At 41.8% G+C, this 23,427-nt stretch overlaps 1 protein-coding gene across 3 annotated transcripts; it reads left to right on the forward strand.

Annotated features, from left to right (window-relative positions):
• Positions 1 to 693: 693 nt before the first annotated feature.
• Positions 694 to 21,860, forward strand: LOC147883844 (histone acetyltransferase HAC1-like). Of its 3 annotated transcripts, none has more exons than XM_087398462.1 (16): positions 694 to 879; positions 2,074 to 2,315; positions 4,914 to 5,007; positions 5,228 to 5,720; positions 6,946 to 8,576; positions 8,714 to 9,010; positions 9,103 to 9,378; positions 16,309 to 16,437; positions 16,531 to 16,731; positions 17,421 to 17,563; positions 17,736 to 18,048; positions 18,302 to 18,444; positions 19,178 to 19,256; positions 20,162 to 20,554; positions 20,702 to 20,919; positions 21,019 to 21,860. In XM_087398462.1, exons 2-16 carry the CDS (start codon positions 2,161 to 2,163, stop codon positions 21,131 to 21,133), a joined length of 4,680 nt encoding a protein of 1,559 aa, XP_087254588.1. In that variant the 5' UTR covers positions 694 to 879; positions 2,074 to 2,160; the 3' UTR covers positions 21,134 to 21,860. The 3 variants fall into 3 exon arrangements, with proteins under 3 accessions (XP_087254588.1, XP_087254590.1, XP_087254589.1); XM_087398464.1 differs by having other exon boundaries at positions 6,964 to 8,576; XM_087398463.1 differs by having other exon boundaries at positions 2,083 to 2,315.
• Positions 21,861 to 23,427: the final 1,567 nt, after the last annotated feature.

A 23,427-nucleotide genomic window follows, 5' to 3' on the forward strand; every position in this document is an offset into this window, starting at 1 on the left:
GTTTATTCCATCTAATGTGACAACAAAAATGAATATATGACACCCCTCTTCCCACACAATGTCATGTTTATTCCATCTAATGTGACAACAAAAATGAAATAGGGTAGTATGAGAGGGATTTTGCCCTCGTCTTGACGAAATCCAACATAGCATAGTAATTTTTCCTTCACTCTTTGCTTGCTTTTCTTCTAAAGACCTCCTACAACCAAAGGGGATGGCATAAGGCGAGGACCCACACGTGGATGTCAAGGTGGGCATGGTGCATTCTGACAAGCGAAATGTGGGGTGGTGATCCTATCAAATTTTTTTTTTTGCGTTGGATTGAAATTGAAAGTGCCAATAGCGCCCCCATACGGGGTGACCAAGATAGAATCCCGAGCTGTCCCTGGGGCTTGGACTTGAGACTGGCACATACACACCCAGCTGCTTGGTCTAAACACTGTTGGAGGTGATCCTATCATTGTTATTGATGAGATTAGGTTTTTGAACGTGAGGAAGCAAACGTAAACGATCGGCACCTGGAAGACCCTAACAAGGTGTGTTTTGAGAGAGAGAGAGAGAGAGAGAGGAAAGTCCACTAGGTACCTAGGTAAGAGCGTCACATAAAGAAGGGTTTTGGAATATATATATATATATATAGAGAGAGAGAGAGAGAGAGGGGGAAAAAAATAAAATCGGAAAGCCATCCATAAAGAGAGGCCCATTCTCTCTCTTGAATGCGCGTCGTCTTGTTCTTCTTCGTTTTCTTTTCTTCTTCTTCTTCTCTCTCTGTGGAAGCGCAGGCCCTTTGCTTCTACTCCACCACACAAGGACTTTCATCAGCTGTTCGACCTAGCTATGGCTATGGCCTCCCTCTCCCCGATGGTCTCTCCCCCCCAGGTATGTCCCTTCCCCCCTCGATCGATTCCTTCTTCCCTCTTATCTTCCACACCACACATCACCGATCCCCCCCCCCCCAACTCCATAATTCGCTCAATTGTCTTTCCCTCTCCACCGATTCGCCCCCCTTCCCTTTTGCCGTATCGTTTTTCCTTCGCCCTCTTCGTGACTCTCGATTTCAGCGAGTCAAAGTGGGTCCTACGTAGGGTCAGATTTCCCCAACCCAAAGATCTTTCGTTTTCCCTTCTCTCTCATTAGGGCTCCCTCGATCTTGGATTAGAGATCCCGAACCCCTTTTGTGCCCCGCAACGCTGCGAAGCGTAGAATGTGCCAAGTCTTTCAGCGTTTCCCGCTGTGCAAATCAATGGCTGAAAATTACATTATGCCAGACCGTAGAGGGTTCTAAATCGAGAAGTATAATCGGGTCATTCAAATGTTCCTTTTACGAGTGCCGCTAGTGGTAGTTGGAGGTTATGACAAAATTGAAACCAGCTGGTTTTTCTCTGAGGCTTTCAGAATGTGATGTGAAATTCATAGTATTCCCCCACATATCCATTGGTCCATCGTGGCGTGTTGCTGTGCTCGTATTTTATCCATTCACGCCCCTTTTGTGTCCAATGTCTTTGTAGAACAGGCTGTCTTCCGACATAGTATTTTTCTCTCTCCTTGTTTTCCTAGCGTTTTCTCTTATCTAAACACACAACAGTAGCTGTTTCATACGACAGAGAAAGCTTTTGGACCCATGCCAAAGGGTAGCTGTATGGGCAATGAAATGTCATTTGTAGAGGGCCTGGTGACTCTTGTCCCTATATAGGGTAAGAAAACAGTTAAGAAAAAAGATTTAAAATACCACCACATGGCCCTCCACAATACAGCTCATTTTCAGGCCGTTTCTTCCGACCAAGGTTATGATATCACCTTCATCTAACAAGTTATTGCACCGACTTGCTAGCCTGTTAGCAAACATTGATAAGAGCCTGCTACGATGGTTCTCCATCTGGTCTTAGTTGACATTTGACATTTGAGAACAACTTGACTGATTTTGATTTCAGTTGCATGGTAGACCATGAGTCAATAATATCACATTATGCCTGTATTTTAGGGGCAAAATGTCATGTTTTGTAGGTGTTGAGAGGTCTATAGAAGGAACAACTATGGGATCATAAATTCTTAATGTTCTAATTTTTTCCGCAGATGTAACAGTCATGAAGTGTCCTTGCACATCCTGCAGTAAAAAGTGGAGGAAGTAGTTCGTAGGAAGAATATATTGAAGAGGTCAAAATGCAAACTCAGGCTCCGGTGGCTGGGCCACATGGTCAGCTGCCGCAGCACGTAAGGGGTGGGTTTCCTCCTTTAAAACAAAGCTTGGCTGGTTGGCGGAAGGCTTGGCACAATGAGGATGATGCGAACCTTCGGCGTGAAATAACTGCACATATGTAAGTATTTGTTAGGTAATTGTCACTTGGGTGTGCTTTATGTAGTTGTTACATCTTGCTTGGATTGTTGAGAGCGTTCTAAGTGGTGCTAAAATTGTTTGTTGTATAACTTCATAGAAACCGTGAAAGTGCATTTTGCAGTGCTGGTTGTTTGATTAGTCTCTAATTCCCATTAAGAATTGTGGAATTTTTGGTATTTCATTCTCTATCGTTCTTCAATGCTCACCCCCAATGATTGGGATATGTTTTCAATACGTTCGAATTCAAGGCAGCTGTATGAGAGAGAGAGAGAGAGAGAGAGAGAGAGAGAGACCCCTGGAAACCAATATGGTGGTGGTCAAGCCTCTTGATGGAGCTTCAACTTTAACCAGAGTACAGGTGCATGCATTAAAATATGGCATTGTCATCGGTAGATGGAAGCAGGAGGAGCTAGTGTTCTTTAGAAAATTTTAGTGAAGGCCATGAAACTAGGAAAGAATATTTCGAGACTGAGATGGCAGCTTATCCTTGTCATCTAATGAGAACTTAAGCGTATCTTTGTTCACTCAGTGGTTTTCTTCGTTTTTAAATGCGTCCTATTCTAAAGAGGTGATTTACATTTAACTAAATCTAACCTTCAAGGCAATAATCGGGTAATCAAGCATATGCACATTCCCCTATCAGCTAGATTCAGATGCTCGTCTTGGAGAGACTTAAATGACATCGTTCAGTCTTCACAAGCAGTTGTAGCTTGATTGAAGAGATTCTGGACTTCCTTTTCATTAGCCTTCTCCTTTAGTGCTAGCCTTTGTTATGGCTGAGTCTGCCCTTCACCTCCAGATTGCCCTGCACCTCCAGATTGCCAATAGAAACTCAATATGAAGACTTTGTGTAAATGGATGCCCAAGTATGTGTGGGTGTGTGGATTTGTATGTGTGAGAGCATATGTTTATACTATGGTCTACACCCATTGTTGGTGACGATGACGTCAGTGGGGATGTAATAGTAGCTAGTCCGTGCTATGCTTGATGGAGTTTATGGTTTTCAACCTTATGAGTGACTTTCATGAGATTGAAACTGCACTAAGTGGTGTTTGTAGAGGATGAGTTTGGGCATGTGCCCGGACTCATCTAGATACTTGCACGTTCCCCATTAGCCATCCTTCATTGTACACTTGGAAAGGTCCACCGAACGTAGGTAACTTCTATCCTCTGTTGGTGGCTGGGCAGTTGGCTTGGCACTGATTGGACCAGAGGAAGTGCAGGGCCATTGCGCGGCTCTATCACTGATGGGAGGCGCCAAAAGATGTAGAATAGCCGGGTTCTTGGTGCATAATTAGGAAGTTACTACTACGCATTTTATTTGTGGAAATCTTGAAATGGTTGAAAAATGGTCTTTGAGAAGTTCTCCTTATGTATACTGGTCAAGGTTGGAACTTGGATCTTGCCTTTTTCCTTTCTCTTTGTTGAGAGATGTAATTCTGGATAGCTTGTGAAAGTAGTTAAAAACAAAACAAAAAATAAAAAATGATAATCATCATTTTGTATTTTTCGGGTTTGTTTTGGGGGGGGGGGGGTGGAGTTATTTTTGAGTGTATGGGATAGCTTGCGCATAGAAAGGTGGGATAGGTTGCAAAATTTGTCACTTTTAGCTGCACATTTGTGCTTCAGCATGAGTGGCTGGCAAGTGTCAACTGAGTTTGAACATGAGTTGTTGTTAGTGGTGTGGAGTGTTGATTAGGCAGCGCCCCCTCCCCCCCCCCCGCGCGAGGCACCCTGTGTCGACACTTTTTAATCTCTCATGAGCATGTTGTCTCTGGTTGTCTTTGGCTTGATGTTTGCTTTCTTTTTTATCAAAGAAATAAAAGTTGACCAATTAGATGAGCATATTAATTTGAATTTGATGAAAGCAACTGCATAAATTTAACTAGATTTACATACAAGTCAAGCCATACATTGCAGACTACCAGGAATTATAATTTAACCTTGATTGCATCCACCATCAGCTGTTCTAATACAATTGGTGCATATCAGGTAGGAATTAAGTGACCATTTTTATTTCAAATGAAATATAGTTACTAGACATTTGGTCTGAGACACATACATAGACAAGACAGGAATTTATTCCATTTTTTTACTCTCTTCAAAATGAGGTTTGCCTCCCTGATTATGATATGTTAAAACTTAAAGAGTGCATTTCTGGAACTTTTATCTGCTCTTTATGCTAAAGTGTGTCTTCGCAAGTGAATAATAGTTACAGATCTCAACCTGTTGGCATTGGGGAGAAATGCAATTAGTATTTTGTTAGCACAATTAGTCCAGAGAGGAAGTGTGTGGCTCCTGCAGGCATGCATACATTCACTTGAAGACATGTATTGCTTATGGATGTAAAGCTAGTTAGTTTTACTTCTTGCTTGATTGGACATATTCTAGTCTTACAAAGGTATATTACTTCTTGGTTGAGGTTAAAGATGCCCTAGTTGTCACATCGTGTGTCTGTGTTAGCTTTTATTGGTACAGGTATGGCCCTTTGAAAGGGTGTCTTTTTGATTATGCAGAATTCTACTTTGTATTTGCATTGTATTGTAGTTGCTCATTAGCTTCTCGTTGTTTCTTTTAGTACAAAACTTTTGCTGAGACGACGCTTGGAGAATAGGCTACCTGACATTGCCAATGATCTGGAGATGGCCTTGTACTTAGATGCTGTTTCAAAGGTAAGGATCTTATGTAGTGAGTAACTCTACTCATATATCTCGCTTTTTTGTGCGTCTCCCCCCCCCCCCCCCCCCCCTCTCCCCCTTTCTCTTCTCCCCCATGTATAACACACACACACGCACGCGCGCACAGGTGATCAATGTCGGTTACTCGCAGGCTTTTCTTTAACTTGCTGGGAAAGTTAATTTATTATTTGATCCACAAGCTTTCATTGTGCAGGAGGAATATGGGGATCTCAATACATTGGAAAACCGGATTTTTTCTTTGATAATCCGTTTGAGGAACAATCAGAATTCTGCACAGCATGGAGTACAGCCGGGCTCTGTGATGTCGAACATCACAAAAGTGCCCTCTCCTCATTGCTCCAATCGAACGGTACTGCCTCCTGGGAGCAACATGAGTTTTCCGATGTTAGGAACTGGTAGTTTTCCATCTCCACAGAGTGGATCAAGGGTTTTCTTAAATCCTGGTGGTGCTTCCACAGCTTCTGGTTATGGTATAGGCACTCTTGGACCGACAGCAGGTTTCAATAACAGTTTGTTTGCATCTGCCATTGGAGAAGGTCCCTCGGTGGGCCTGTGTGGATCTGATTTTGAAAGAAATGGCACACTTGTGTCCGGTTCTGGCATGTCAAGGTCAGGAAGCCAAATGATTCCGACCCCTGGTTTGAATATCAGAAGCCCTCCTGCAAGGCTGCCTTTTCAGAATTCTGGTGAGCTTTATTGAAATCCTGCATGGCTTACTCTTAAAAATGGCCACAATGCATATAAGGCTCAATTAGATTAACAACAGTTGACTACAGGGTTAAGATGCCTAATTTCCAGGAATGAATGCTGAAAGAAATGGCGGCCTGAATGCAATGATCAGCTAGGAAATACAGGGACATGTGTTAGAGTTAAGACTGAGGGATATGATCACATCCTTAGGATTGGTACCTCAGTTTATTAGAGTCCATATCTATTAAACATGCCAAAGAGCTTTGCGTGATTGCATGTATAGCGTTGATTGTTGTCACATCAAGGATCATATTCTAGATCATAGTGAGAAATAGTACGTTTTGAAGAAACGAAGGCAATTCTCATGACATAATCATATTGAGGCAACTATCTTAGAGGAAACCTTGAATTAAGCATCTTTTGGTTAAGTAAATGCAGTATCCTGTTATTTTGGAATCAGGTTGAGCTTTCTGTATGGAATTGATTCCTTAACTCAGCATGTGAAGTCTTTAGGCATGTATGTGACTGTGTGAGGGATGATTCCTTAGTTCAGCATGTGAAGGCTTTAGCCGTGTACATGACTGTGTGAGGGATATATAAATATTATTTGAAGTTTAGTGCAGGCACAAGCTAAATGCACAATATCATCCAATCACAATCTCACAATTTGCCTCTTTTACAGGTATTACATAGGGAATCTAAAACTACTCCAAAAGGCTTGATGTAAATGGCTTAGGCTCGATTTACGTTTATCAAAAGAACGGTAGTCCCTATGTTAATCTGATGGTGAGAGATGCTCTGTCCAAGCTAGTCTCTTGCCCATGTTACTCAATGTGACATTATGGCTATGACCTGTGAAATCTTTGGGAACGCTTTCAGTATTTTCTGAAAGTGTCCCTTGATTCGCCAACCAATTCCCTGTGACAATGTAGTTGATGAGGTTGCAGTGAGTGACCAAGAGTCTCAGAATATTTGCAGAAATTCCTCCACAGCCTAATTCATGCTTAATTGATATGAAAAACTATGAAAAACATAGGCGGCATTTGAAAGCCCTTGAATTTGTCCCATGGCCTGCATTTTATGTGCATCGGTACATTTCCAAGCGGAGCATTTGTTCAATAGTCAATATCCCTTTTCTATTCTTTCCAAAACCTAACAATTTGATTTTGCAATTAATGTTTTGGCTTCATCTGGCTTTCATATTTTGTGACTTTGGAACAGCTTTAAATTCCTTTACAGGTGTCACAACCGATGGGTATGCAATAATGCCTACTGATCTTGCTGAGAGTGGGAAGTTGTACAATCCCAGTTTACCAACAGGACTTGTAGTAGGTAATAATGTAAGCTCTTTGGCTGCAACACAAGCAAAAATGATCCCTGTCCCTGGTGTGCTCTCTGAGCAGCAAGGCTTAATGCTCTCACAGCCTTCTCATCCTCAACATTGCCTTATATCTCATGGTGGTGCTTCACTTAAAAGCCCAGGCTTTACAGTACTCCCCCAGCAGCAGCAGCAGCCGGGGCTAAGTCTTATGCAAGAGCAACGTGGCATAAAGGAGTGTTCTACTGATTTATTGGATGCTCACGTACAGCATCCCCTTAGGGCTCTTCCAGCTCAGGACACCTTGGACATATTAACTGGTCAACAGCATCCCTCCCAAGTACAGAGAGACCAGCTGTCTTTACTACCACATGTGCAGGTGGAGCAAGCTTTTCGGACTCAGGGAAACCAGGACATAGGCTGGATGGAGAAGGATCATAAAAAAGATTTCGGTTCGGGAAAGGAATTGCATTGTTCATCTGAGCCACATAAGCTGCAACATCCCTGTCAGCCAGGCTTATCTGCTGATCAACAAGCGGAGCACAGTGAACAGACCTGTCAAGCCAACAGTGCTGATACAGGACAATCAGAAGTTGTCAGCAATGATGAGAGTTTGGCACCCCAGCAAGTCAATAGGGCAGGCAGCTCAATTGATTTGCAACAAGTGAAGAGGCAACAGTGGTTATTGATTTTCTTGCGACATGTGAGTCGTTGTAGTGATTCAGCAAAGTGCACTGTAACTCAGTGTGAATTGGGCCGTCAGTCATGGAAGCATCTTACAACATGTAGAGTTTTCCCATGCTCACACCCGAGGTGTACACATTTGAAAGGGTTATTAAAGCATCATAACAGCTGCAGGAATTCCAAATGTGTAGTATGTGGTCCAGTGCGCACGTATTTTATGCGGCAGTTAAATCCTGTGCGAGCTCAAAAGGGGAAGGGCCCGAATGTAGAGTCTGCTGGATCTGTCAGGTGTTCTGCAGCAATTGAAGTGGAGTCGCCTCCCTTGAAGCGTGTGAAGCTAGAAGCGCCAGCTCCCAATGTTCCAGAGGTTGCACAGCAGGCTCAGCAATCAATGAGTACAGTTGAGAGCCAAGAGCAGACAAGTATTCAAGATACATTATCCACTCTAAAAGATGACTTTGCTCTATCACCAGCTCTCTCAAAGGATGTTGAGCTTCAGGCCTCAAACAGGCTGGGAAAAGGCAAGGCTGGGTTGTCTTCGCTTAGGGTTGAGTCTCCCACCGGATCTTCCTTGAGTACAGGATCGCACTTACATGGGCATATGAAACTTAGGCTTGTTAGTAATATAAAATCGGAATCCACTTGCATGAAGGAAGATTCTGCACCTCAGGTGGCAGGACCGGCTAACTTACAGACCAGTCAGGAAGCATTTGCAGTGGTGTCCCTAAAACCCTCCCCAAATACTGCAAAGCCTGCAAAGATGAAGATTTCTGGGATCTCATATCTTGAGCTCTTTACCCCTCAGCAAATCAGAGAACATATATCCAGCTTACGAAAATGGATTGGCCAGGTATGAACTTACTCTTAAGTTTAGTTTGATCTGTGAGGATTTTTTCCATCTCGCAATCGATGTCTGCTAAATGCAATGACTGCCTTCACCCTTTGGGGTCAAATCTACCACTCATTCATTATTTTTTCGTTTGATAGAGCAAAGGCAAAGCTGAGAGGAATCAAGCCATGGAACATCAGATGTCTGCTGCAGCTTGCTCAGCTTGCGCCGTTGAAAATCTTAGCTTTGATCCGATACCAATTTTCTGCACACAGTGTGGTTGCCGTATCAAACGGAATGCTACATATCACACTTCAGGATCAGGAGAAAACAGCCTTAATTTTTGTGGGCCTTGTTACAGTGCCATTCGGGCTGATATGCTGGAGACTGATGGCTTCAAGATCCAAAAGTCTACACTTGAAAAGAGGAAAAATGATGAGCAACGACTTGAAGCAGTAAGTTCATGTCATGCTGATGCAGTATATAACTATTAGAGGTTTCTAAAAAATGTTGGAAGGGGTCTAATGCTAAGTGCTTTCTTTCACAGTGGGTTGAATGTGACAAGTGCAAGAAGTGGCAGCATCAAATCTGTGTATTGTTCAATGCTCGGATCAATAAAGAAAGATCAGAATACGTATGCCCAGATTGTTGTATAGCAGATGTGGAGAGGGGTGAACGGATGCCTTGTCCTGCAAGTTCTGTGGTTGGGGCTAAAGATCTCCCAAGAACAGTTTTAAGTGATCATGTTGAAGAGAGGTTGGCTCAGAAGCTGAAACAAGAAAGGGTTGAGCGAGCTAAGGCATTGGGCAAAAGTCCTGAAGAGGTGCAATTAAATGTGAATGCTTTTAATGAACGTAGTTGCTGCTTATTAAAATTTCTCTAGTGTGCATAAAGGTGAAGTATTTTGATTTAGGGACTATCTTGGTGGAGTACCTCTGCATTGTTGTCAGGTCCTTGTTCTTGTCCATTCCATTGTCTTGCGAGCCACCTTTCCATCCTTTGCACTCTGTTATATCCCTATGTCACAGTGTCACCAAAAAACGCGTTTCGGTGCCTTTCGGGGCACCGAAACGCAACGAAACGTTTCTTAGAAACGTCCGAAACGGGCAGTTAGGGCGAAACATCTGGCTGTCAAAAAATCCACCGCGATGGGTTTCTTTATGAATTTGGCCGCCGTTGTCGTTTTTTCGCTCCTCTCCCACGCCGCTCCATTGCTTGCCTTGCTCCTAGTGCCTACCATTTACTCTACCCTCTACTCTACCTTCTCCTCTACCCTTTACTCTCCTCTACTCTCTACTCTACCCTCTACTCTCTACTCTACCCTCTACTTTGCATCATATATAACTTCTATAAAATATAGTATTTTTAGGCGTTTCTAGACGTAACGCCTGTAAAAATCTAGAAACGTTTCTTGTGACACTGGTATGTCATAGTAGGTAGCACTTGCTACGTGTGATGAAGTTTATGTAGAGTTACATAGAAGATCGACTTGGATGCAACCATCCATGCTTCTCTTGAACATGCTTACACGGAGCTTTAGAGTCTTGTAATCGTGATGGGAGAATTGTTCTTGCCGTATTAGCAGACATGGCTGCAGGCTACTGATATTGCGATAAATTATTTCTATTTTAAATGGTGCTTTGCTCTATTAGCTAGATTGTCTAATCATGTTTTGGCATGCCAAAGGCAAATGCCTAAGCGTTTGTTTTGCCTTTCTCAATCTATGGGGATTATGCAAGGGCCTTAAATGAATGCTATCATGGAAGGATAACGTGAGAGGGGATTTAAAGGTTGTCCTAACCTGAGGGTGAGGTTGTCCCATCTCCTTTGGCACACCTAGTCAAACTTTCACCTTGTTGCTTAGGTGCTCGTTTAGGAGAGACTAAAATGAAATTGTATAGTCTTCACAAGCAGTTGTAGCTTGAATGAAGAGAATGTGGACTACTTTTTGATTAGCCTTCTCCTTTAGTGGCTAGCCTTTGTCACAGCTGAGTCTGCCCGTCACCTCGGGAGTGCCGACAGAAACTCAATACGAAGATCTTTGTATAAATGGCTGCTCAATTATGTGTGGTTGTATGTGTGAGAACATATGTTTATGCTATGGAATACACCCACCGTTGGGCGCTGATGACATTGGTGGGTAGTAGCTAGTCCCTGCTATGCGTGATAAAATTTATGGTTTTCAGCCTTATGAGTGACTATCATTAGATTGAAAGTGCACTCTGTTCTTAGCGGGCATGTTACTAGATTCATCTAGATATAGGATGGCAGAATGGTGAAGGGTGAAGACGTTTGGCAAAGTGTCTTGCACAAGGCAAAGGTAAAAGTGAAACCTTGGCAAAGATTCCTCAGGTGGTGGTAGACAGTGGAGAACAGTAGTCCCTATGTAATTTGATGGTGACTCTTGAGAGATGCTCTGTCCAAGCTAGTCTTATCATTATTGGGCACTGATGGGGATGTCATAGTAAGTACCACTTGCTCCTTGTGATGAAGTTTATGTGGAGTTACATAGAAGATGGACTTGGATGCACTCACCATGCTTCTCTTGAACATGCTTCCACGAAGCTTTAGAGTCTTGTGATCGTGATGGCATCTGTATTAGTGGACATGCAAATTTCACCTTCTGACGTTTTCGTCCTTGTTCTGATAATATTGCGATAAGTTCTTTCTATTTTAAATGGTGTGTTGCTCTATCAGCTACATTGTCTAAGCATGTTTTTTTTAGATGCTCGTTTGGGAGAGACTAAATTAAAATTGTATAGTCTCCATGAGCAGTTGTAGCTTGAATGAAGAGAATGTGGACTACTTTTTGATTAGCCTTATCCTTTAGTGCTAGCCTTTGTCACGGCTGAGTCTGCCCTTCACCTCCTGAGTGCCGATAGAAACTCAGTATGAAGACCTTTGTATAAATGGCTGATCAAGTATGTGTGGCTGTATGTGTAAGAGCATATGTTTGTGCTATGGTTTACACCCACCGTTGGGTGCTGATGACGTAAATGGCGATGTCATAGTAGCTAGTCCCTGCTATGCATGATAAAGTTTATGGTTTTCAACGTTATGAGTGACTATCATTAGATTGAAACTGCACTAATGTTTTTAGAGGATGATTTTGGGCATGTTCTTGGATTCATCTAGATATATGATGGCAGAATGGTGAAGGGTGAAGACATATGGCAGAGTGTCTTGCTTGTCAGACAAGGCGAAGGAAAGTGTAACCTTTCACAAGGTTCCTCAGGTGGTGGTAGATAGTGGAGACAAGGAAAACAAGTGTTTCAATGCCCACAAGCAAGTTGCTTTGTAAGAGACTGCAAGAAGAAGAGATGGATCAGAAGAAGAAAAGTGGAGACAAAGCCTCATCAGCGTCAAAATCATATGATATAGTTCTAGCTATAACTGAAGCCTTTTTTCTAGTGTTTACGCTTTCTGAGGAACATTCAGCCCATGTGGAGAGGAAGAGTGCATTGCAGGTAGTGGTGCTTCCAAGCGCATGTGCCACAAGATATAAGCTAACACATCTGTGCTGTTACCAAGTAGAAGATGAAGGTAGAATTAGATGACTAGGAGGTTATGAAAGACGCAAGAAAGGTTGCAGCATGATTGGCTTGTGTGGATCAACTACCACAATGCTTTAGAGTTACAAACGGCAGTCATCTCAGATACGTGCTTGATTTGGTTTGTTATCAAGCAACGAATAGGTTTCCTATTCCTTGAATTGATGATCTACTGGATGAGCTTAGAGAGGTAAAGTACTTCACAAAGATTGACTTAAGGTCAGGCTATCATCAAATAAGGATGAAGGAGGGAGATGAACATAAAACTGCCGGAGATGAACATAAAACTGCCTTCAGGGCAGAACGTGGGCTTTATCAATTCAAAGTGATGGCATTTGGTTTAACCAATGCACCTGCAACTTTCCAGGCCCTAATGAACAAGGTATTGCAGCCTTTCCTCTATAAATTTGTGTTGGTATTCTTTGATGATATATTGTCTACGGCAAAACAAAAGAAGAGCATTTATTGAATGCCCAGCAAGTATTGGAGGTATTGAGGACACACCAATTGTATGCCAAATCAAGTAAATACACTTTCATGGCTGAAGAAGTGGAATATTTGGGCCATATTGTCAGCAGTAGTGGCATTAAGGTGGATCCCAGCAAGGACAGTGTGTAAAGGATTGGCCTATACCTCACTGAGGTATATAAAGATTGAATCCATGGCATTCAAGAAGAGTATCTCAATGATCCTCAAGCAGCTCCTATGTTCCAAGACTTGCAAGATCCTGACTTTCAGCAATATCCCAATTTCAAGTTGCACAATGGGATCTTGTGGTATAATGATAGAATATTTCTTACTGAAAATTCCTCCTATAAGCTGCTAATCTAGCAGGAATTTCACTCATCTCCTATGGCTGGGCATATAGGCTTCAACAAGACGTATGATAAGGTTAAACATAGTTTTTATTGGAAGGGGCTTTGGAAGGATGTTCTTGCTTATGTACAAAGTTATAAGCCCTATCAACAAAATAGGGAGTTGAATCTGAGACCAGCTGGTCTACTACAACCTCTGCCTATACCTCAAGGTAAATGGACACATATCAGCATGGACTTTATTACAGGTCTACCAGTGATCTCTAGGGGTTGGAACAGCATCTTTGTGGTTGTTGATAGACTTACTAAAGCTTCCCACTTCATTCCTACTAAGACACAATTTACAGCATCCAAGGTGGCTAAGCAATTCATGGAGAATGCATTTAAATTACATGGACTCCCTCAGGAAATTGTGAGGGATCGTGATGCTAAGTTCATGGGGCATTTTTGGCAAGAGCTTTTCAGTTCTATGGGAACACTTCTTACCCCAAGTACAGCAGATCACTCTCAAACTGATGGACAAATATAAAGGGTTAACCGCTGGTTGGAAGAGTATCTAAGGCATATCGTGGGACCAATGGTTGCATCTAGCTGAATTTTGTTATAATACCACCAAGCACACTTCAATTGGTATGAGCCCTTTTGAAGCCATGTTTGGCTGTAAAGCTCATGTTCCATCAACCATTATTGATCAAGCATTGACCAGCCAGAAAGCCAAGGATTATTTGGCTCACATGACTGCTCTATTACAGCAATGTAAAGATAATATGGTAAGGGCGCAAGCAAGGATGAAGCATTATGCTGATGAGCATAGGAGAGATCTTCATTTTGAAGAAAGGGATTATGTATTTCTCAGATTACATAAGTCGAGGCATGCCTCTTTGAAAGGTAATACCAATGTTAAACTTGCTCATAGGTATTATGGACCTTACAAGGTTTTGAGGAAAGTTGGGGATGTGGCTTATGAGTTGGAGGTTCCATCATCCTCTAGAATACACAAAGTATTTTATGTGTCACTTCTCAAGAAGTATTTGGGACCTAAGGAGCAAGTTATGGAAGGGCTACCTCCTATGGATGAAGAGGGCCAGATTGAGTATATACCTGAGAAGATCCTTGGATTTAGAGATCATGTGTTGAGGAACAAGTCCTACATGGAATATCTTATCAAATGGAGAGGTCTACCTGATGAGGAGTCTTCTTGGCAGCCATCTACAATTGTGGAGCAGTACCCTCAATTGCTTAGCTGAATTCTATGGCCAAAATTGTGTCTTTATGAGCAGATTTGATTTTCCCTTGCTATATGGCATATATGGACATGCTGCAGCCACCATTCACTATCCTTTCTCAGATCAGCATGTCTCTCACTGGATTATATGATCAGATCTGTTATATTGGACAGCATAGCTCTTCCACCCGGTTGCTTGATTTCTTGGGAATATTATATGATCCATTTACAGATCAGCATGCCTACAGGGAGATATTTGACTGAGAAACTTCATTGTTCAGCTGATATGACCAGAATTGAGCTGTTTAGGTTTACAAGGAGCATTGTATGTCCAGGTTACAGCCTTTTAAAATTTGAGGACAAATTTCTATTTGAGGAGGGAGGATTGTAACAGAGGGTTACTTTTTACTTAGGCTAAACTTAGGCTAAAGTTAGTAGAAAGGCCTTTATTGGCTTGTAAGTGTTTTTTCTTTTTTTAAAGAGATACCATAAGTTGCCACATGGCATCCTAGGAGGTAATCCCATAAGCAATACTGCTTTATACTACCCTGGGCCATACCTATATAAGGGCTCTAGTTTTACTTGGCAATTCATTCATGACTTGTACTTCATTACTGAAATAGAATATACAGCAAGAGTTCAATACTCAGCTGAATTCTAAAAAGGATTGACTTCCTCCTGTCCTTGTGCAGCCCCTCACAAGTCTCTGTTGAAGATCCAGCCCATGATCTTCCTCTCCTACCCTTTTCCTAAACATAAGGTACTACACTACTTAACTCTCCTTCAAATTCTACTAAACCTAGTAATGTTTACTGTTAGCGAGAAGCAGTCCTGCTGCAGGTAGCATGATAGAATCCTCACCAAACTGGGCTCTACTTCAGTGTTTATGTAAAATTTATGATGTTAGGGGAGATGGCTTGGTAAGGATTGGAGATATAGACATGAAGCATAATGTAATGTAATTGGTGGAAGGTAGCAGACTGCAACATGCAGAAGCCATGAAGGTTACAACGGTACTCTGAACCGAATGAATATGGCAAGCATTTTTCATTTCAACACCTTGATTTTTTTTTCATAGGTATAAATGAAACAGGTGAGCCATGCCTCCCTTTGACATCTCCATTATCCTTTTTCTGTTTCCAAAACTTTATGGATGAACTATCATGGCCAAACATTATTTTCCTGGATTCATCCAGATGTATTTACGTTGTCGGACATGCCAAAGGTCCCCTTACTAGAAGCTGATTGTTAGGAAAGTGATATTTTGAGAAGAGTAAACGCATACATACTAAATATGTCTTTAGAAAGGGAAAACAGGATATTTTTAAAGACATACTAAATATGTCTTTAGAAAGGGAAAACAGGATATTTGTTCACTGTTGATTTTACAGGGCTCTCTAAGCTCAACATTTTATTGGATTTTTGTTTGCAATATGAATGTCTTTGTGTGGGTAAGAGCACATGCACAGAGACATACATACGTAATCTGCACGTGTGTGGATGTATGTATGTGTATATAATGTATGCATCTATGTGTGTGTGCTGATCCAAGTTTTTTCATTCTTCCCAAACAAAGCTGAGATTGGAACGTCTTCGAAGAATTTGGGCTTTGCAACATCAGATTTTGGGCTTCTTTTTTGTGTCAACCTTGCTAGTCTTTCTAGCTCTTCTATGCAAAGTGATACTTGGTTAAGAATACAAATATTAGCCTGAATGTGTCACTATGGCTGCTTGCCTAGGCCATATGGAGTTTGCTCGTATGCTGGAAATTTTTTGTCAGTTTCTGTAGCTGTGAAGGGACTGCTGCTCTAATCATTAGAGCACCATGTCCTCCTTTTTTTTCCATGATGTTAGAGTACCATGTCCTCATTTTCTTTCCATGACAGTAGCATGAATACTGTACAGCATAGAAGGCTACATATATTACCTGTTGAAATCGTTCTTGAGTACATGAGTGTGTGAAGTTTGGTGAGCTAGAGGTCATGCAGAGCATATTATGAATTTCTCCATGAAACAAAAACTTGGAAAATGGAATATGATCAATTAAGGCAGCTCCTGGATTCCTATACACTCTGGTATGTTTCCAGTAACTGAATATTTTGGGTTTTTTTGATCCAACTACTATCTGAGTTGTGTTGTATCTTGGAATGTATTCCTTGCAGGTTCCAACAGCTGAAGGACTTGTTGTGCGAGTTGTGTCTTCTGTGGAAAAAAAACTTGATGTTAAGCAGAGGTTTCTAGAATTGTTTCAACAGGAAGGCTACCCCAAGGATTTTCTCTATAAGTCAAAGGTAAGTTTGACTGAGCTTTGGACCTGAAATTTATGTTTGCACATAAGACTAATCGTAGAAATGTGACTAACTTGATAACCATGTGCATTGCAGATGCTAATGCTTTTCCAGGAAATAGAAGGTGTGGAAGTTTGCCTGTTTGGAATGTACGTACAGGAATTTGGGGCAGAGAATCCTCAGCCAAATCAACGACGTGTGTATATATCTTATCTGGACTCCGTGAAATATTTCCGACCAGACGTAAAGACTTTAAGTGGGGAGGCGCTCCGTACATATGTTTATCATGAGATCCTGGTAAGATGGGCTTTCAACGAAAACCTAGTTTAACAAAGTTTAGACCGAGATCTATACCATGATATTGTACATGTTTGTGTAATTTGCGAGTGTGGACAGTGAACTGATGGAGGGAGTATATTATTGAATAGCTTGGCTATGTATGGTTTTGGAGGCTTACTTTATATGAGTAGAATCTTCCAAATATGTTTTGATAATTGTTCCAAAAGAAGTGCTGTGAATGTAGGGGGCATATAGCGAACAACTACACAAGGGTGCCAAGTCTACACTCAACCACATGCATCCAGCTTGCTTAGCACTTTGAAAACCAAGTGTGACTGATCAACGTTCCAAAAGAAATAATGTGAATGTAGGTGGGATATAGTGAACTGCTAACAAGGGGTTCTCCAGGGTGCAAAGTCTAAACAAAACCACATGTATCCAGCATAGTCATTTTGCTTGAGCACTTCGAAAACCAATTGTGATTGGAATGTAGGTTGAGCTGGTGAATCCCCCATCCTCTCTGGTCTCCTGTTTGAAAGCTGAGTTCCAAGTATACCTATGGACTACTATTGACCTCTAGGAAAATGAGATCCTGTCCAATTGTCTTGGATTGCGGTGAATTCCCATAGTTTTGATCATCTCAGGTATGCTGTACTGCTTCCAGAAGCAAGATTGTTAATCATATGTTACTTTCATTACTTTTGCAGATTGCCTATCTAGACTACTGTAAGAAGCGTGGCTTCAGTAGTTGCTACATTTGGGCATGTCCTCCTCTGAAAGGCGATGACTACATACTATATTGCCACCCTGAGATCCAGAAAACTCCAAAGACTGATAAGCTTCGTGAGTGGTGAGTTTTGAACATCCGTTTGCTGAAACTAAGATTCAGGCATTTCTGAGAATGATATATAGTCTAATTGTTGCAAGTATCTTTGGATGAGAAAGAATATAATGAATAGGTTGCTCTTAATCTATAACGCCCCAAAGGTTTTGTTTGTTAATTTGGGTACCATCTTTTGCAGGTATCTAACCATGATTGCGAAAGCAAAGAAGGAGAGTATAGTAGTTGCAAATAAAAACTTGTATGACTATTTCTTCACATCAAACGGTGACTGTAAGGCCAAGGTAACAGCTGCTCGCCTCCCTTACTTCGATGGAGATTACTGGCCAGGGGCTGCTGAAGACATACTTCAACAGCTGCAACAAGAGGAGGAGGGTGTCCACTCTCAAAGGAGGGGCAAGGTTAAGAAAGTGGTCACAAAGCGATCATCTAAGACTTCATCGCAGGCAGAGCTTGCAGGAAATGTGTCTAAGGATCTCCAGCTTATGCATAAGGTAATCCTAGGGTAGGGTGAGGAATAATTTGGCCTCATGTGGAGAAGGGCAGTATTTCTTTTGTTTTTGTATTTACTACTCTTCGACATGTCTTTCATGTGTGCTGCTCCCTTGTGCTGATAAATTAGGCAGGGTCTTTGTATTATTTAATGTCTGTTATCAATGCTCGTATTGATAGTTTGAAGCTCTGTGAGTAGATTTTTGGTAATATGGAAAGTTCCTGAATTTAGACTTATGCATGCTATGTTTACAGCTGGGGCAATCTATCTTTGCAATGAAGGAGGACTTCATCATGGTGCACATGCACCATGCGTGTTCCCACTGTCGCAGCTTTATTACCTCCGGCCACCGTTGGTTTTGCCAACAGTGTGCTGGGAATTTTCAGCTCTGCAGTTGGTAAGTCTTCTGGTGAACTCTGCTTACTTTCGACTGAAACTAAGTTTCAATGTCATGAATGTTCCCAAGCAAAGCATTTAGTTCTCTATTGTGTTGTGGCTGCGCCAAGCTCTAAGGATGTCATAAGGGGCAGCAACGGAACACAGACCTTGTGTGGCTCTTGAATGGTCTTGAATCTTTGTTAAATGCTAGCCTTCATGATGACCAAGTCTGCCCTTCATCTCTGAGTCCCTGAAAGAAACAAGATGTCATACATTGCATATGCAAGCACATATTGTTATGGCTGCAAACTGACATAGGTAGGACCATGTTATTATCAGAAATGGCCCATGTACAAACAAACTACAATAACAGAATCACAAAATTGTCGAGTCCCTTTGTATTTGAGCTAACCAGTAATCAAATAAATACCAGGGGCATTCTAGCCTCCCTGGTTCTAAATGGTTCAGTGATGCTATGCTGTGAAGTTACATGCTCTTAGTTTTTCTTGTGGGCAATGGCAATGGTTCAAGTTGGTTGTATTTCAGATTTGTGAGATAATAGTGTCAGTTACACTGCCCTTTGTCAGTCAAAGGCTGGTTACAGTCGGATGATATTGCTCTTAAAATCTCTACTCATCTGTCAAATGGATGACTTTCTCATGCTTAGCTCTTTGAAGGATGTCTATCAAGGAATAAGGATAACTGCAGGTTTATGCAAGGCTGTAATAATACTAAATGGATGTTTGTGGCAGCTGCTATGAAGTACACCAAAAGATGGGAGAAGAGGAGAGACATCCTGCTAGCAAGAAAGAGTGTCATCCATTGATACGGGTAAGGCCTTTTTCTATTATATGAAATCCCCTATAATTTTTATTTTCTTACATGGTTTATATCGCTCAGAAACAAAGTTGTTCTTTCTGCAGCCTAAACTTCCTGTAGATGAGGCATATTACATTAGTGTTGGAAACCCCACAAAAGCATCAAAGCGAAGAAGCATTCGCTTTATGTCGTCGTTTCTTTTTTCTTTTGGACGGGGTTGTGGTCATTGTGGAAGAGTAGCTAGCTAAAATATATTGGTTTGCTGGGAGGGAAGATTCCTGCCCCTCCCGTCCATGCACATGTGAACCTACAGAGAACTGTGAGTGAGAATCATTGAAGAAATCTGGTCACTACTAGCAAGGAGCGAATCCATTAACAAATCCGGATTTCTGAACTTGCCAATAATTTTAGAAGAGAAATTGGGTCCATTCTGGGTGTTCTACATCTGGAAATGTTCGAAATGGTTTGTACGGTGTCACATTTTGAAAAATTAGCTCTATGTTAGCTGCTGTCAAGTTGTACGCTTGGGCACACTTGGTGTGGAGTTTGCACCTGCGTGCACTTTTCACGTGCACACGTGCACCCCCTACACTCCGATGCCTCAATATTCACCTGCTCACATGAGTGACAGAGGAGAGTATAATTGGCTGTCTCTCTCTTCTTTCCCCCAAACCCCACGCACGCACATGCATTCCCCACGCATACGCCACCCACCCCACTCGCACTTTTAGTCTAGCCAATTGTTTGCAGAAGTGGTTGTTTTCACTATTTAGCTTTGTCCTTACAGTTGAAAACATTTTTGTGATGAAAGCACTCGGTTTTGTTCCTATTCAGCTCTAACCCTTACCGTTCAAAATATTTTTTTGTGATTGTTGTGAGCAAGCAAAGATAGATATTTGATGTACTTTGATCTGCAGGAGGACGTGGATGATGTACCCACTGATACAGTGGACAGAGATGAGATCATGGAGAGCGAATTTTTTGATAATCGGCATGCTTTCTTGAGTCTTTGTCAAGGAAATCAGTATCAATATGATACTCTGCGACGGGCTAAACATTCTTCTATGATGGTTCTTTACCATCTTCATAATCCCAATGCCCCAGCATTCATAACTTCATGCACCATCTGCCACACTGAAATTGAGGCAGGGCAGGGTTGGAAGTGCAAAAGCTGTACTGATTTTGATGTCTGCAGTTCATGTTTTTCGAGTCAAGAAGTTCAAAGGCATCCTCATAAGTTTGTGGCCCGTTCAGCTGCAGCAGATCAAAGTGCAGAAAATAAAGATGCTAGGCAGCAGCGCATACTGCAGGTTGCCCATAAATCTTGGTGTTTCAAGTCCTTGTTAATAAGAAATACAAAAAACCTTTGTGACATTGATAATTTCTTGTGTTTTGGTTGGAGGGATTCTATTTAGTATGGACTTTTTCTCATCTGATACTGTTTTGGATAATAATAGCTACGGACAATGTTGGAGGTACTGAAACATGCGTCACAATGTCGTGAGCCATCGTGCCAATATGGAAAATGCCGAAATATGAAAGATTTGTTCAGGCATGGTATTTCATGTACCAAGAGAGCAATTGGTGGCTGCTCTCTTTGCAAGAGGATGTGGTTTCTCTTAGCAGCGCATGCTCGATCTTGCAAGGATACACCATGCAGTGTCCCTCGGTGCATGTACGTTTTCTTTGTTGCTCTTCTCTTTTTCCCTTGAAATTGGATTCCTGTTTTTACTTAGTCCATGCATATATTCATGTGTGTCTTGGTTGAGTTCAGGGATCTGAGGCAGCATGCAAGGCGTACACAACTACAGCAGGAATCACGTCGTAGAGCAGCAGTCAATGAGATGATAAGGCAGCGTGCTGCAGAAGCTGCAGGTGGATCTCAGTGAAGATGGGCTTACAACCTGCTCATGACAGTGCGACTTAAAGCTGCCTGCATGTAACCTTACTGCTTAAAGAGACTTTCAAAGACCCTGAATTGTGCTGGGGCATTCGAGGAAGTGTATATATCACATTGAGGAGCTGATCTTAGTGTACATGAGATTGAGTATTGCAGGGACAAACCTGCCTTCTGTAAAGTCTTTAAAGACTTGGCCGACTTGCTCTCTGTCATCTTTGTATTTGATTTATTTACAAAATGGTAGAAGATACCATCAGCCCTGCCACTGACTCAGTACAGTTACCAGGTCTTGTATATGCATGAGTGCAGTTACCAGTAATACCTTGTTGGGAAGGCTACAGGAGGGAGGTTTCGATTCTCTTGGGACAATTTTTGCATGCATGCCAGGCATGGCTATTGAGTCCAAGAACAAGAAAAGACTGCTGGGACTGCTCCTCTCGATCAAATTATATTATTTGAGTTTGCAACGACAAATTTTTTGGTCAACCGTGTTGGCATCGGATCAGAGTAATCAAAGAGATTTCTGACAACGTGTTATCTTTTCTCGAATACATTGTTGGCAGCAGCACATGGGGCCTTGTAGATTTCTTTGTTATAACCATTACATTCTTGTAATACCTTGTTATTGCAAGGTTAGTACCTTTTTAAGTTTGAAATCAAAATAATGGGGTACTTCGCTGTGCCTCCCACCAGAAGTCAAAAATTCTACTATTGCTCCTTTGTCCCATTAATGGTGCTGGATTTTCTTGCTCAAAGAGGTTGTGACTCGCTACATTTCTACCTTTTCTACCCTAGGTTTGTGAAGAATATGTCTCGTATGTTACAATGTAATTTGTATATAAATATTTTAAAAATATAAATGTGAGGCAACAAACAAATAAATAAACAAACGTATTTGTGCATGTGTGTCTGTCCTCCTCGCATGCGTGTGGGGAGAGAGAGAGAGAGAGAGAGAGAGAGCTCTTGGACACTGAAATGGCATATGGAACCAAAAATAGAACGTACAAGTGATCAATTATGTACATAGGAGGGGTCGGTGGTGTACAAGTGGTGAAGTTGACCGGAAGGATTGGTATTACCGTAAGAAACTTCACTAGAAGCTATTGCTTGTGTTCATGATTTTGACAGTGTGCGCTATGGTGTTTGTACATCCTCTATGAGCGGGGGGCTATAATGCCATGTTTTGAGAGCAAGTATTGAAATTTGTCTTTCAATTGGTTCATCATTTGAGCAATGAGGGTCATTCTTTACATACTATCATTTGCCTAATTCAAACCACATCATATACTCACGAGAGGGGTAACCTCAGCCTATATAGCAATGTACATCCTCTAGACATCTTGGTCGCTTCATGTAATATAGTCTCCATTCAAAATGTGAACATGTGATTCAGGTTTGAGCAAGTCTCCACAAATTCAATGCTTTTTGTCTTTTTGCATTTGAGAATGCCTTGTATTTGCCAAAGTCTCCACAAATTCAATGCCTTTTGTCCTTTTGCAATTGAGATTGCCTAGTATTTGCCTTACGCGTGACCTTGTAGATCCATATGCAACTAGTACATTCTTTCCCTTGGTGGTTTCACCTATTGCCAAGCATTTCAAGGTGATATGCCACTTGGCTCGTGCAACATTTTGGTTTCATGTCTTGGCCGATGTCGTTTGCCTTGTACACTTACCTCTTTTCCAGCTTTGGTATAGCCTCTTTACCCATTTTGGTATTGGTTTGGACTTCTTGGTCTACATGACCATTATCAAATCCTTAGGGAGGAGCAAAGGCAACCGAATAGCTTGAGAGCACACCAAAAGAGCAGGCGTGCAAAAAGTGACGCCTAGAGGAATGGGCCAAAGCACACGAAGAAATGAGAATTCAATTTGCCTAGGAGACAAGACGATGCCAACTTGAGCAGCAACACCCACCATGGCGGAATCAAACTACAGCCCTCATGCTTGTTAAACAACTGGTGGCAAGTTAATTCCAAACCTACAGAAGAGAAGAGGTCCTGAAGAGGTAGAGGTGGACGTGGAGGTGGTGGAGGAGAAGGTGGTAAAGGTGGAGATGGAGGACCCCTTAGAGGGAGGCACCGTAGAAAGCCTAGCATGAAGGCTTTGCTCGAAATCAGGAAGTATCAGAATAGAGTCGAGCCTCTGATTAAGCCTAGCTTTGTTTGCTCGATTAGCAAAGGAGATCATGCAAGAGTACAAAGATGGCTTGCGGATTCAATCTTTTGCACTGTTAGCTCTAGAGGAGGCATGAGAAATGGCTCTGGTATCCCTTCTTGAGGAC

Source organism: Dipteris shenzhenensis, chromosome 27, assembly GCF_047967505.1.
Source record: "Dipteris shenzhenensis isolate YYH24624 ecotype China chromosome 27, Dip_SZ_1.0, whole genome shotgun sequence".
NCBI classification, from domain to species: domain Eukaryota; kingdom Viridiplantae; phylum Streptophyta; class Polypodiopsida; order Gleicheniales; family Dipteridaceae; genus Dipteris; species Dipteris shenzhenensis.